Source organism: Megascapheus bottae, chromosome 16, assembly GCF_031878675.1.
Source record: "Megascapheus bottae isolate mThoBot1 chromosome 16, mThoBot2.hap1, whole genome shotgun sequence".
NCBI classification, from domain to species: domain Eukaryota; kingdom Metazoa; phylum Chordata; class Mammalia; order Rodentia; family Geomyidae; genus Megascapheus; species Megascapheus bottae.
In genome coordinates this window covers 3,582,217-3,598,440 of record NC_143524.1, presented here as the reverse complement: position 1 = coordinate 3,598,440, position 16,224 = coordinate 3,582,217, and the positions used below count along the sequence as shown (strand labels likewise).

Genomic DNA, 16,224 nt, shown 5'->3' with positions numbered 1-16,224 from the left:
TTGGTTGGCACTCTACCATTTGAGTCACAGTTCCACTTCTGGCTTTTTGCTAGTTAAGTGTAGTGCTAGTTAGTGGGTGGTAAGTGTCATGCCCAGGTTAGCTTCAAACTTCCATCCTCAGATCTTAGCCTCTTGAGAAGTTAGGATTATAAATGTGAATGAAGTACTGGCACCTGGCTTTGAAATTATTTTTAGTAATTTTTTTTTCTTTTTTGGGGGGGGTTGGTCGTAGTGCTTGAACTCTGGGCCTGGGTGTTGTCCCTAAGTTCTTTAGCTCAAGGCTACCACTTCAGCCACAGCACCACTTCTTGGTAATTATTTTCATTTAGTCTAATATATCCAAACTACTACTTCAGTTTGAAATCCATATAGGCTATCAATGAGAAATAAGGTGTAACCAGAAACCTGGTATCTGCAAAACAGAGCCCTTCTGCTTCACACTGACTTCACTGAAAGGACTCAAGGTCACTGGCAGCTGGTGTCCTGCACAGGAGGGCACCACATAGAGCAGCTCCCAGTCCATCTGCCGTAGGGTCTGCAAAGAAGTCGGGTGCACACACTTCTCTCAGGGACCTGACCTGGCAGTAATGCTGCTTTGCTTTATGCATTCGTAGGTATCTGATCCTCAGAATTTTTGCTATAGGAAATATTCTGTAAGTGCAGCTATAGGTTCCTCCTGGGAGGGAAGGTAGGGAACAGGCGTTACAGGAAAGATATGCTTACAGGTAGTATGCTTAAGTGCCTGGAACTATTGTCTTTACCTCCCTCAGCCTTTTCTCTAGGCTGGGATGAGACTGACTGGAAGGCTGGACATCAACACTGGAATCTCTCATCTTTTAGCAGTCTGTATACAGTGTGGCCATCCAGCCTCAACCTACAGAGAATTAAAAGCATTCTGGTCCTGTGCACTCCACTCAAGGCCACCGCGATGCTCTACCAGCAACTCCAGGATTAACACTGCTTTCTGTCCTTAACACTTTAAGGGCAATTTAGGGAGTCTTTAAAGAAAATGATGAGTTTAAACTAGAATAATAATTACCACTCTTTTGTTGCAACTATTTTGGCTCCATTTTGTTCTGATGAATACCTATTACAAGGCAGTATTTCAAATCCACTGTCCGTTGCAAACATTCGCAAGTAAATAAATACCTAAAACAGGAAAGAAAGAAAATGACTATGTTATTTATGCAGAATTGTACAACTGTATCATCAGCAACAATGTAAAAAGCTTACTGTTATTTTGGCATTTCATATAAGTACCTAATAGGCTACTGACTTCACTCTTGGATGGCCAAATTTCCTCTCGGAAAAATGACTTAAAGGGGCTGGGAATTACTCATGTTCCTTCCCTAGCACTATAAGAGGGGGTGGAGAAGAATCTAAACCAAACTTAATACCCACACTTCAGTTTGCTGCACAATCTCCTTTGAGCAGGAAAAAAAAAAAGCATTGATCTACTTAAGAAAAACTTACATGCTCCTTAAATAATTTCTCCTGCATTTTGTTCTTGTTGAGAAAATAGTGCCGTGCCCAGTCGCCTGATGTCAAACATTTGAAGGCTTTCTCTAAGTGTTCATCTTTCTTAAAACGTTCAATTACTTCCTTTAGTTCTTCTTGCCTTCCCTTAATAGGCCGAAATCTAAAAGAAATCAACACAACAAGTTTAATTATCTGCCCCAATTCTTTGGTTACCACACTGATCCACCTTAAGAGATCTTGAGAAGAAGCTAAAACCCTAAAAATAGCAATGACTAAGTAATCAGAACAAACATCTTGTAAAAAAAAAAGAATTAATGATTGTGACAATGTCCAATTATTACATTTCTTTCTTTAAGCCATATTTTAATATTTGTACTTAATTGTATCTAATTTACTGCCACCTCATTAGATAACAAAAATTTATCTCCTTCAGGCTTGTTCTACTCATTTTACCTTGGAAGGTACAAATGAAAGCTCTGAATGAGAGCTGGAAGTAGAATGACAAGGATGTTTAAAATCACAGAGTGAAGTGGGAAGGGTGTGTAGTGTGTACAAAACTAGAAAGCTCCCAAGCTAAATATTCCAACACTCTTCAAAAACACTTCTAAGTTCTCACCCTCCATGTCTTTGACAATTGTATTTAGCGAACAAAAAAGAACAGTTACATTGGTGAAACTACAATCAGAACAGAATTTTAGAAGGCTTCAGTTGTGAAAATCAATCATAATGACTTCGGAATATGAACAAGAATATGTTAACAATTAATAAAAATCACTATCAAAGTTAGACTGAAAGCCTTTCATTCTAAAGATGTCTTCCCAGGAAAGTAAGTCCTTTGAATAAAGCTATTTAGATTTTCATTTCAAAATTCTTCATATCAATTTCATCTGGCTAGTTTCCTCACCAAAACAATTGCCCCAAAATTTAAAAAAAAGGTTATTGATTGCTATTTAAATAAAATATTCTAAGAAAATATTAAAATTGATCAAGAGTTGCATTCATAAACTGCTTTGTTGAATGACAACTCCTTTGTACAACTACAACTACTTAAAGATAATAAAAGGAATTAGAGGCTCAGAGGGAAAATATTTGAACTATGACTCTTTAATATTTAAAATTACACATCTCATGAGTTTGAAAATACTAAAACTGAGATAAGATATAGCACCAAGTCCTGCAAAGGTGCAGAATTCTTTCAGGATAAGCTATCACAATGTGTCCATTGGCATTTCAGTAAGATTGTAAGCCATGTATCTCGCTAAAGGGTGTTTATTAGGTGCCCTATGTACAACAACTGGGGAAATGCTACAGTAAGAAATACCAGAGGCAAAAGGACTAGAAAATAAAACTATAACTGGGGTCTGGGGTTTGGATGAGTGTTTGCCTAGCATGCAGGGTTCCATTCCTCAGTACCACATAAACAGAAAAAGCCAGAAGTGGTCTGTGGCTCAAGTAATAAAAGTACTAGCCTTGAGTAAAAGAAGCTCAAGGACATTGCCTAGGCCCTGTGTTCAAGCCCAAGGACTGACAATAGAAAAAACAAAACTGTAACTGGGAAGAAAACAAGTATACAGGCTGGAAGTTTGACCAAGTGGTAGAGTGCTTGCCTAGCATGCAGGAAGACCCGGTTCAATTCCTTCAGGACCACATATACAGAGAATGCCGGAAGTGGTGCTGTGGCTCAAATGGGACTCAAGCCCCAGGACTGGCCCAAAAAAAAAAAAAAAAGAAAGACGTATACAAATAGTAAAGCAAGGCTTTAGCATGTTCATCTGATGAATCCAGTGTGGAAGAGGCAGGGTGTGGAATGAGGATGGGAAGTGTGGTGTGGAAGTGACAATGAGATGGAGAATAAAGGAAATAATTTCACTTTCAAAAGAAAAAAAACGAAGTACTGCAGGCAAAAAGGGAAGGCAGACTGAGAAGGAACAGAAGCAAAAGATCTTAAGGCTGGATTCAAATAGTTGAGTGGGACAAGGTGTCTAGCAATAATAAAGGAAAGTACTACAACTAGAGAAGGAAGAAATGAGGTCCAGAACAGGCGTGATGCTGTTCCCTGAATGGGACTTCTGGAGGACTTCAGATGCATTACCATAGTGATATCACCAGGAACTTACACCAGACCCTAGTTTCAATAACTGGATTCTCACAACTGTGATGAGCACATAAATGCAAGGTCTTTAAACATGTACTCAGGTTGTCCCAATATGCTGGAGAGCTGTTACCAAAGTAAAAAGATTTGTCTAAAAATTTGCAGAACTTGTGAATTAATGTGTAGCTATCATAATTGGCTTTTTCAAGATACGATCTGTAAACCGTTCTGTGTAGGGTTATTGAATATGAATAAAAAGTAGCTGAGGGCACATGGGGAGAGTGAGCTTGTTCAAAATGGTAGAATACTGACCTAGCAAGCACAAAGTCTGAGTTCCACCTCAGAGGATCAAAGGGGGGGGGGAGAGAAGTAACAGGGGGGAAAAAAGGTAAGCCCAAACAAAAGTAGCTGTTAGTTCAGGCCTAACAGTTCAAACAACACAAAATAAGAAACAATGCAAACAGATGATCTATGCTTTGAAAATAAGTAGGAAAGCAATAGATCACTTTTAGCAAATAGAATAAACTATCCATAATATAGAGTAGTAGTACAAACAATAGAAAGACAGCCAAGGTATCTTTTTTTTTTTTTTTTGCCAGTCTTGAGGCTTGAACTCAGGGCATGAGCACTGTTCTTGGGCATTCTCAAGGCTAGCACTCTACTACTTGAGCCACAGCACCACTTCTGGCTTTTTCTGTGAATGTGGTAATAAGGAATCAAACTCAGAGGGCTTCATGAATGCTAGGCAAGCACTCTACCACTAGGCCATGATCCCAGCCCCCAAGTTATCTTTATACTATACTTTCTGTGAAACTAAGCAACAGCAACACTGTATTTAAAAAGAACAGGGCAGACAGAGAGACTCAAGGTTTAGAGCACCTAAATAGCAAGTGCAAGGCCACGAGTTCAACCTTCATTAACATTAATCAATCAAAACATTTCAAAGCTGGGTGCCAGTGGCCTGCATACGTAATCCTAGCTATTCAGGAGGTGATGGGAAGATCAAGATTCCAAGCCAGCCTGGGCAGATAAGTCCAAGAGACTCAGAAATGGAACTATGGGGCTCAGGAGCATAGCCTAGTGCGAGCTTGCCTGCCTAGCATGCACGAAGCCCTGGGTTTAGTCCCCTGGAACAGCGTACTCAGAAAAAGCCAGAAGTGGTGCTGTGGCTCAAGTGGCAAAGTACCAGCCTTGAGCAAAAAGTGTCCAAAGACAGTGCCCATGCCCCGAGTTCAAGCCCAGGACTGACAAAAAAAGAAAGAAAGAAAGAAAGAAAGAAAGAAAGAAAGAAAGAAAGAAAGAAAGAAAGAAAGAAAGAAAGAAAACCAGAAGTAGAGCTCTAACTCAAAGAGGTACAGTGCTAGCTTGGAAGCAAAGAATTCAGGATTCAGGGACAGTGCCTAGGCTCTGAGTTCAAGTGGCACCACTGACCCCACCCCCCCCCCCCCCAAAAAAACATTTACATTTATTAGAGCCAGAGGAAAAAGCCACTGAGGACCTTAGAAAAAAATGTATTATACAAAGGGGGTGGGAAGGAGAGAAGGGTTAAGTGGGAGAAAATGAGGGATGGGGTAAGTGTGTAAAAATAAATCTAAGCTGGGCAGGTAGCTCACGCCGGTAATACTAACTACTCAGGAGGCTGAGATATGAGGATCTTGGTTCAAAGCCAGCCCAGACACATGAGACTCTTATCTCCAATTAATTACCAGAAAATTGGAAGCGATATACTGTGGCTCAAGTAGTAGTGCAGAGCGCTAGTCTTGAGCTGAAGAGCTCAGAGTTCAAGCCTGACAACCAACTAAAAAATAAAATAAAAATCAATAAATCTACTCAGTCAGGTGCCAGTGGCTCATATCTGTAATCCTAGTACTTAGGAGGCTGAGATCTGAGAATTGCAGTTCATGAATTACAGGCATGAACATCTGTGAGAGTCATCTCCAATTACCCACCAGAAAACGAAAGTGGCACTGACTCAATGCAGTAGTACGTTAGCCATAAGCTGAAGAACTCAGGGACAATGCCCAGGCCCAGAGTTCAAGCCTCATGACCAACAAAATAACAATAATAACAATAATAAATAAAAATAAATCTGTTCATTACCTTACTTTTGTAATCATAATCCCCCTGCTCATCACCTTTATAATATCTATTTTTTTCTTTTTTGATACTGAGGAACAAATCCAGCAAATCCAGGACGTTGCACTTGCTAGGCAAGCGCTTTGCCACTGAGTTACATCCCAGGCCTAAATATTTTTTTTTTAAAGAAAAATATCCAATTATGAAACAGAAAAAATCCTCTTCTCAACCAAATCTTCAAATCTCCATATAAATTCCATAAACTTATTATTATAATAATGTGTTTTTATGTTATTTATTTGGTTGGTCCTGGGGCTTGAACTCAGGGCCTGGGTGCTGTCCCTGAGCTGTCTTCAGCTCAAGGCTAGCACTCTATCACTTTGAGCCATAGTGCGACTTCTAGTTTTCTGATGGTTAATTTCAATTAAGAATTTCATGGACATTTGTGCCCTGGCTGGCTTTGAACTGTGATCCTTGGATCTCAGCCTCTTGAATAGTTAGGATTACAGATATAAGCAGCCAGTACCTGGTTATAATGTACTTCTTAAAAGCTGCAGAAAAGCAGATTATCTAAAATAATTTGCTTATTCCTAAGTGAGGAAAATTGGGCCCCAAAGACTAGGTGTTGACTAAGGACTCAGGGCTAATGAATGGGAGAGGCAGCAGGTCTTTCTCGTTCTACTCGATCACTGGACTAGGAAAGCTTTCTTGTGTTCCTTGATGGTTAATCCTGGTTAAGAAAAGGCTTTGACCTAGGTTTGATACTGAGTACCAGCTCAGTACTTTGTAAATAATAGGCCTGGCTTGTATACTGATACTATATTGGAGAGGACGGATAAAATAAGAATTTTTTTTTTGCGGAGGGAGGGAAGAGAGGGAAGGAAGGTTGGTTTTGAGGCTTGAACTCTAGGCCTGGGTGCTCTAGGCCTGGATTTTTAAACTGTGTATTACGCATGAAGTGGCAGAGGCGGCAAGTGAAAAGTATTTGTCATTTCCAGATCAATAGGCCCACTTGTTCCCGTTTTATTTTGTTGCTGCTGTTGGTTGAAGGGCCTGAACTAAGCGAGAGCCTGGGCACTGTTGCTGAGCTTTTGTGCTCAAGCTTTTAGTGCTTCACCACTGTGAGCAGAGAAGAGTTTCATAGATTTTCATGCCTGACTTAGCATTGAACTACAATTCTCAGATCTCAGCTTCCTAAGTAGCTAGGATTACAGGCGTGAGCCACCAGCAACTTTCCTGGCTACTTTCCTCTCTCTCTTTTTAAACTGTAATTTTTTTGTTGGGGCGATGTATAGAGGGATTAGTTATATTCATCAGTAGTGGGTACATTACTAACATTACTCCTTGAACACTGATACCCCTCTTCCCATGTTTTTCTCCTACTTTCCCTCCCTCCAAAACATTTTAATTTTTCATCTGTCAGTCTTGGGGACTTGAACCTCTCAATACAAAATTCCTACATGATTAATTTCTCCTTCTTAGATCTCTGGAACCAATGGCTAGGCTAGTATAAATATATGTAATTCATAATCAGCTACTAGTAAAAAGGACAGAGAAGAGAAATTATGAATTCACACTCCCACATACTCCCACAGATGATTCCCTAGGCTTTCTTGCTATAGTATTTGGTTTTTCTAACCCAAAAGACCACTGGAGCATGCACAACCAAGAATTGCAGGAGCGTGGGGGGGGGGGGAACAGCTTAAAAGGGAAGATAGAGAAATGCTCAAATATTTAATATGTAAAGCAAGTCACCAGGGGACATAGTGAATACATTTCCCTCTATAAACTGACAGTTTGTAGCCAGGTAGGAGAGGAATCACAGAATCACAGCTGCAGAAAATTTCTTCTAGACCTGAAAACAAGAGCCAAAAACCTACCTGGCAAGTCCGTACCGGTGCTCAGAGAACCAGGGACAGGCAGTCTTCATCTTTGACCAATGACTTCTTAAAATTTCCACTACAGATTACAAGTCTGTTTTTTTTTTTTCTTTTTCTAAATTGTAACACTTCTTAAAAGGTTTGCTAAATGTTCTAAATTCATGTTTGTGCAAGCACCACCAACAACTTAGCATTAGCACACATTGCACAGGCTAGAACAGGTTAGTCTGTACCTCACTGTTCACAAGGCATTCAACCTACCTCACAGGGTTGCTGTGGGAAAGACCGTCAGACTTTGAAAAATGCCTTGAGCTCCTCGAAGGAAAAGCGCTACATAAATAAACAACAACAACAACAAAAAAGAAAATCCAATAAGAAGCTATTTGTGCAATTTGTATTTGTAGTTTAAATACACTTAATATTTGCTATAGCAGAAATCCTGAAGACAATATTTAGGAACTTCAAGAAGCCCTGGGTAGGCTTAGTCAGTAACAGTGCCAAGTCTTCCCATATAGTCCAAGCTTACCACTGATTAAATTTGAAGCTCTGAAATACATTCAGGCATTCTAATCAAGCACCTATTATAAAGTGATAAACATCTACTAGTGGCTATGAATAAAAAAAAAGATAAAACGGAAATGAGTTACAGTTGCAGAGGGCTGAGTAAGGACTGTAAGATCATATTCAAATTAGAAAAATTCAAGAGAAGGTCCAAAGGAAAGTCCCCTGAGACAATTCTTCTTGTTTTATAAGGCTATTTCCTCAGCCTACTGCAGGGCCAAGCCTCTCCACTAAGGATACTGTGAAACAGTAGCACACTTTGCCTTAACAAGGGACATTATTGAAATCTCCATATCTCATATTTAAACTCAAGAGCTATTATCAACAACTCTATTCAAGAATTTATTTCTTAACTGACAAGTCAATTAAATCTGAATTATTCCCAATATATCAAAATTAGCATTTTGTCTATACCAAGTACTTATTCTTAAGTGGTAAATACAGAATTGATGAAACATAAGCATTCAAAGCCAGGAGCAGTGATACATGCCTGTGATCCAGAATTCAGAAGGCTGGGACAGAAGATTGAGAGTTCTAGGCCAGTCAGTCTAGGCTCTATAGGGAGATTTTGACTCAAAAGCATTCCCCAAACTAAAAAACAATAGTTCTCAAGATAGAGCCAGTTTTGGATATTCTCAAATCACTAAACATCACTTTTTTTCTTTTTTGGTTAGTTACGGGGTTTGAACTCAGAGCCTGGATGCTATCCCTGAACACATTTTGTTCCAGGCTAGAGCTCTATAAACTTGAGTTACAGTCACAGCTCTACTTCTATTTTTTTTTTTTTTTTTGGTGATTAACTGTGGACTTTCCTCCCTAGGTTAGCTGTGAAGTACAATCTTCAGATCTCAGCCTTTTGCGTAGTTAGGAACACAGGCACGAGCCACTAGTGCCTGCCTTAAGCATTACTATTTTAAACACTATTCCTAAACATAAGCTGAAAGAAGCAGAGGGGGGCAAAGGGTGTAAAAGATAAACTAAAAAATGTCCACTAAGCCAGGAGTTTGGCCTAGTGGTAGAGTGCTTGCCTAGCATGCACAAAGACCGGGGTTCGATTCCTTAGTACCACATACATAAAAAAAGCCGGAAGTGGTGCTGAGGCTCAAGTGGTAGAGCTCTAGCCTTGAGAAAATCCAAGGACAGTGCTCAGGCTCTGAGCTCAAGCCCAGGACTGGCAAAAAAAAAAAAAAAAGTCCACCAACCTATATAACATATTTATAAATATAAATAACATAAATATATTAGCCTGAACAAAGACCACTTACACAATTAACAAGAAAGTACACAGATTTAAGATCCAAGATTCCATTACCTTCCCATTACTTCTTATACATCCCAAAGATGGAGAGGTCCATAAAATGATAACTTAGGAGTATTTTATAAACTTCTCCAATAAAACAATGTTGATTTTCCTTATTTTCTATAAAATAGTATCTTGGAATATGATTTAAGACAATATACTGGTAAATTCTTATTCAAAAGACAAAGAGCTAACTAAAAAGACAACTTTATCTTCAAATCTTCAAATAAGTACACTAAGACCAAAAAAAAAAAAAAGGTGTGCACTTAACTGGGTACGGTGGCTTAAGCATGTAATCCTAGCTACTCAGGAGGCTAAGATCTGAGGATCAAAGTTCAAAGCCAGCCCAGGCACTAAAAAAATCTGTGAAACTCTTATCTCTAATTAATCACCAGAAGTAGCACTATGGCCCAAGGGATGGAGTGGGTAGCCTTGAGCTGAAGAGCTCCAGGACAACATGCAGGCCCAGAGTTCAAGTCCCATGACCTGTCCCCTCCCCACCAAAAAAAAAAAAAAAATGTGTGCACTCCCTAAGCGGACTAGCTTTTTTGTTTTTGCTTTTGCCAGTCTTTGGGCTTGAACTCAGGGCTTGTGCACTATCCCTGAGCTGCTTTTGCTCAAGGCTAGCTCTCTACCACTTGAGCCATGGTGCCACTTGCGGCTTCTGTTTAGGTGGGTACTGAGGAATGGAACCCAAGGCTTCATGCATGCTAGGCAAGCACTCTACCACTAAGCCACATTCCCAGCCTAGTTGACTAGGCTTTTTTGGGCCAGTCCTGGGGCTTGAATTCGAGGCCTGAGGACTCTCTGTCCTTAGGCTTTCTCAAAGTTCAGATTTTACCACTTGAACAATAATACCACTTCTGGCTTTTTCTATGTATGTGGTACTAAAGAATCGAACCTGGGTCTTCGTGCATACTGGGCGAGCACTCTACCACTAAGCCATGCTCCCCGCCCTAGCTATGAATTTCAGAGCACTTGGGATAGCTTAGAGGTAGAGCGCTTGCTTTACACAGACAAGGACCCCAATTCCACCCCCAAAAAAGCTAGGGGAAAAAAAGTCTGCAGATTTCCAGATATAGCTGCTACTCACAGAAGAGGGCTGAGACGGTCACACTGACAGCCTCTGGAGGAAACAAGGGAGATGTCACCTACATCACCTCTCTAGCCTGAACCCAATTTGCCAGGAGTAGAAAGCCTGGATATACCACCACAGACTATTTTAGGAATTGTTTAATTGTAACAAAATGTTGCACTGAAAACTATGAGCAAATGTTTCTTCTGTAGGTTTAGTTTTGATTTTAGATACTTCAATTTCTGTATGGAAATGATGCATTTTGACTTAAGAATCCTTAGGCTATTGAGGTCTTAAATTTAACTGGCAATTGTATGATAATTCTGAACTTCACATTTAAGTTTCTCTTCCTTCATAGCCTTGGGAATAGAACCCAGAGTCTTCTGCATGGTAGGCAAATGCTCTACCACCATGCTTCTAGTTTCACGGACCTTTTGTGGCCTTGAACTCAGGGCCTGGGTACTGTCCTTGGGCTTTTTCAAGGCTAGTGCTCTACCACTTGAGCCAAAGCACCACTTCCAGCTTTTTTTCTATGTATGTGGTACTGAGGAATTGAACCTGGGTCTTCATGCATGCTAGGCAAGCACCTCTACCGCTAGGCCAAACTCCCAGCCCCCAAAGGTACCTTCTTACCTAAACTAGTTCTTTCTAGAGTCAGAATGGTAAGTGAAGCATGTGTGCCTTGTTTTAATTCTATCAAGGGATAAAACTAAAAGGAGCAAAAAGGGACACACAGATTTCCTCTGGCTACCTGTACTCAACAATTCCTATTCCCCTGTCAGTGGTTTACTGAGTTGTCCCAGACACCAGGCTACAAACTGCTAGTGTGGGTGTGATGGGAAGAGAGGGAACAGGCCAGGCTGGCTCACCACTCCTCAAGCCACACTGGCATGCTTTCTCACCAGACTCAAAACCCTTTGCCATGGAAGCAGAGATAAAAGCCCAAAGCTCTGACATTCCATTTGGTGACAAAAACATAAAACAATGTAAGGATCTTTTTTCTCTCTTTTTTTTTTTTTTTTTTTTGCCAGTCCTGGGCTTGGGCTCAGGGCTTGAGCACTGTCCTTGGGCTTTCTCAAGGCTAGAGCTCTACCACTTGAGCCTCAGCACCACTTCCGGCTTTTTGCTATGTATGTTGGGTACCGAGGAATTGAACCCCAGTCTTCCTGCATGCTAGGCAAGCACTCTACCACTAGGCCAAACTCCCGGCCCTGTAAGGATCTTTTCTGAGATGATATTTAAGAGAAACAGAATAAAGGAATTAAGAGATCTCAGAAGTTATAAGAGGTCTCAAGATTGATTTAACAGTAATTGGTAAACATAGCATTTGACACTAAACACACACATCTCTTTTCTTACCTGCAGCCCCAAAGGAAATATATCCTTAAAAATATGCCCTTTACGGGCCAGGAGTTTGACCTAGTGGTAAAGCGCTTGACTAGCAAGCATGAAGAGATGGTTCCATTCCTCGTTACCACAAGCACAGAAAAAGCCAGGAGTGGTGCTGTGTCTCGAGTGGTAGTGCGCTAGCCTTGAGAAAGCCCAAGGACAGTGCTCAGGCCCCCAAGTTCAAGCCTTCAAGCCTCAGAACTGATAAAAAAAAAAAAAATTCCCTCTAGGGGCCAGGAGCATGGCCTAGTGGTATAGTGTTTGCCTAGCATGCATAAAAGTCCTGGGTTAAATTCCTTGGTACCACATACACAGAAAATGCCAAACATGGTGCTGTGGCTCAAGTGGTAGAGCATGAGCCTTGAGAAAGCTCAAGGACAGTGCCCAAGCCCAGAGTTCAAGCCCCAGGATTGTCCCCCCATCTCCCCTCCCCTCAAAAAACCCTTATTGACTGAAGTACAAGTTAAACATGAAGGAAAAATTCCCACATTAAGTGACTTTTTTTTAATACATCGGTACTAGTGCTCAAAGTAATGGCTTAGTGCTCTTCCTTAGCTTTTTCTGCTCAAGGCTGGCATTCTACTGCTTAAGCCACAATTCCACTTCTAGTTTTTTGCTTGATAATCCAAGATAAGATTCTCAAAAGATTTTATTGCCCCAACCAACTTCTAACTACAATCCTTTGATGTTAGCCTAGGCTAGGATTACAAGTGTAAGCCACCAGTGCCTGGCTTCAGTGGCAATTACTTAAAAAACAAACAACAACAACAACAACAAAAAAACAAGACAAAACAAAAATGGTAGAACTGACACAGCCCACTACTTAGGTTTGGGGGGGAAAAAAAATCTACTTTTAAGATTGTCCATGCTTCTCTTGACACACATACAGAAAACCCTTCTTTCTGTAGAATAGCATCTTCCTTTTATGTCATTTAAAATTTTGGATCAAAATAAAATTAGCTTTCTCTCTTCTCAAATTAAGCATCATAATCTATTTCATTCAGGAGAAAGGTTTAACATTACCTAGTATTCATTTTGTGTGTTTGAAAACCTAAATAGGGATCAAGAACCAAACTGGTTGCTAAGTCGTCATTTTCACAGAGTTCCTTGGCGGACATTCCAGAAGATGGTACATAGCGACTCTGCCCTTCAAATCCGGAGTTACCATTACCTGTAAAAAGCAAAAAAAAGAAAAAAAAGTAATTCAAACTGATTAGTACTGAAACCTACCATAAAAATCCTGAGAGTTATTTCTCATTCAGGCTAGTAATCCAGAACTAAAATTGCTTATTTAAACTAGTAATAAAAGAAGTTAGTATTCCTTGCATGAAACAGAAAATCCAATGCAATAACCCTAACTGTTAAGAGAACTTGGGTAATTGCTAGTATTATCAGTTTTCCTAGGAGTGAGGTTTGGGTAGACAGGAGAGTCTCTAGCTTACTCTCCCCCTCTAGTAATAGCTGAGAAGCAGAACAGAGGACATTCCCCTATCAAGATAACACATAGTGCCAATGCAGGTATGTTAGGGGCAAGAAGGAAAGAAGAACACAAGTCAGCTTCTGCAGTGTCAGAACTACTGATCTCAAGGTCCTGCTTTGGGGCAGCTGAATGATTATGAGCCCCTTGAAGCCCTAAGGTTAAGAAACTTTTTCATGATAGCAGAGTGAAGTAGAAAGAAGTGGAAAGAGAATGATAAGCTTACTTCTAACTAATCTCTGAAATAATTTCAATGGGAGGACTGAAATATACGACTGAAAGAAATGGGTTTCAATGGAAAAGCAAGATCAAGAGGGCAGACCAAATTCATAGTGACAGTTTCCTGTGCCCTGATTAGGCTCTATGTGTATGTCGCTGATACCCTGCTCACATAAGCACTAGTGAAACTTGGTGGCTCTCATAATCAAGAAGTAGTACTGGGGCATGGCTCAAATGGTAGAGTATTTGCCTAGCAAATGGGAGGACCTAGTTCAATCCCTAATGCAGGGGTCTAAAAAAAAAAAAAAAATCAGTAAATAGAAGGGAAACTCTGTGAAGTTTAACTGCTTTTTATATTCTTCCACAAAACTGAAACACACATGTAGGTCCAGGTCCCAAACAAATTAAGCCCATAGCATATGAAGAGCTATTAAAAACTGACTTTTTTGGAGGGGCTAGTTCTGGGGCTTGAATTCAGGGCCTGGACACTGTCCTTGAGCTTCTCCAGCTCAAGGCTAGCACTCTACCACTTGAGCACGCCACCACTTCCAGCTTTTTCTGTGTAGTACTGAGGAACTGAACCCAGGGCTTCCTAGGCAAGCACACTAACACTACGCCACATTCCCAGCCTGATCTTTTTTTTTTTTTTTTTAAGAAAGCCAGCAAAGATCTAACAAAGTGACAGAAACGGAGAAGGAAAAGATGAATGAAGGACCCCCCCACACACATACACACCATCAGGTGGGAGCAGAGATTCAACAGTGCTATTGAAACATAATTAACTTACAGTATATACCCACTTAGAGCACACAGTGCAATGGGTTTTTATTTCAGTTTTTAACAGATTTGTGTAACCATCACTGAAAAAAAGAAACTCTGTACCCACTACCAGAGTAACAATTCCACATTCTCTGCATCCTTGTCAACACAAACTACTCCTTTTCTTCTTTTCTTGGAGGTACAGTCTGTTACCCAGGGTAGGCCTTGAATTGATCCTCCTGCCCCAGCTTCCCAAGTGTTGGGACTACAGGTCTGTTCCGCCACACTTGTCACTGTTTGCTTCTAGACATTTTAGAAGCTGTGGGATGGTACCTTATAATTTTGATTTATGTTTTATAATGACTAATGATGTTAAACATCTTTTCATATGTCTAATGGCCTCTGCATCTCGAGCAAGTTGTGTCGATTTAAAATTGGATTTGTCATTTCAAAAGTTTCTGTATACTTTGGATACTATTTCTTTGTGAAACATGACTTGAAAACATCTCCTCCCATTCTGTGGTCACCTTAGTGACTGTTAAAGGATAAAAGCTTACCATTCTGATGGACTTTGTGATGATGGACTTTGTGTTTTTGCTGTTTGTATTCTTAATGTCATATCTAAGAAAAGTATGCCTAATCCAAAGTCAGGAAAAACTGTCTGGATTTTCTTCAAGGGCGTTTACAGGTTTATAGGCTTTTGGTGTTTGGTGCATCTTGTGTTAATTTTCACGTATGGTGTGAGATAAGAGTTGAAATTATACCATCACTGTATTGATTACTGTAGCACTGTAGTAAGTTCTGAAATGATAAATGTTGAGTTCTTCAACTTTGTTCTTTTTCAAGACTGTTTTGACTTTTTGACTATTCTAGCTCTCTGGACTCTCCTGAAGCACTTTAGGGTTGGGTTGTTATTTTTTGCAAAGAAGCTACTTGGAACTGGCTCTATGGGCTGGTTCAGGAGTATTGCCACCAAAGAATACTGTCTTCTAATCAATGCACATGCAAAGTAAGCCACTTACTTGGGTCTTAAACGTTTCTTTCCACCATTTTGCAGTTTCAGAGGTAAGTTTTGTCATTTTGCAGGTTTTATTGCTATTTTGGGGGATAGCATCATAAATTAGATTTTTGTAAATGTGTCTCATGCTTCTTTGGCTGGCTTTGAACTGTAATCCTCAGATCTTAGCCTCCTGAGTAGCTAGGATTATAGGTGTGAGTCACCAGGGCCTGGCTACTTTCTTCTGTATGTCAAAAGTGGTTGAAGTCAGGGCCTCATACTCATTAGGCAGGTATTCCACCACCAGAAGTAAACCTGTGGCCCTGGTTTTGTTTGATTCAATTACCGATTCTGGAGCTGGGGAGTAGCTCCATAGCAGAGGGCCTGCTAAGAGGTACAGGCCCTGAGTTGAAATGCCAATATACTCCCCCAGGTTTACTGATTCAATCTTGCATTATCAATATTTTTATTATTTCCTTGGTCACTTTACGTGGCTTGTTCTAGGAGCTGTGTCAATTTTATCTAAGTCTATAGTTTTTGGTGCTATTCAGTTATGCCATCTTTTACTTTTTAAAAATATTTTAATATCTTTTTTATTTTTATTTTAATGTATAGAGGGGTTACAGTTATATTCACCAGACAGAAGGTGCATTACTTCTCAAACACTGATACACCTTCTCATGTTTTTGTCCCCATTTCCCTCCCCCTACCCTCTCATCTTTTACTTTTGTAAAGCAGTAGAAATTTATTCCTAGTCACTGACTCTTTTTTTTTCCCCCTTTTGCTTGAGGTTTGCCAATTTTGTTGATCATTTCAAATATTTATTTATTTATTTTTGTGAGTCATGAGGCTTGAACTTGGCCTGGGCACTGTCCTGAGCTCTTCATCTTAAGGCTACTGCTCTACCCCTAGGCCTGGGT

General features: G+C 40.2%; 1 protein-coding gene across 1 annotated transcript in view; it reads right to left on the bottom strand.

The window, feature by feature from the left end:
• Positions 1-16,224, bottom strand: part of Kmt5b (lysine methyltransferase 5B) — a 59,340-nt gene that overhangs the window by 16,709 nt on the left and 26,407 nt on the right. Inside the window, exons 3-6 of the mRNA XM_090347231.1 lie at positions 12,876-13,023; positions 7,789-7,857; positions 1,474-1,639; positions 1,040-1,149 (exon numbers count right to left, since the gene is read on the bottom strand). Coding sequence (XP_090203357.1) covers positions 1,040-1,149; positions 1,474-1,639; positions 7,789-7,857; positions 12,876-13,023 — 493 coding nt within the window. The remainder of the gene's footprint in view (positions 1-1,039; positions 1,150-1,473; positions 1,640-7,788; positions 7,858-12,875; positions 13,024-16,224) is intronic.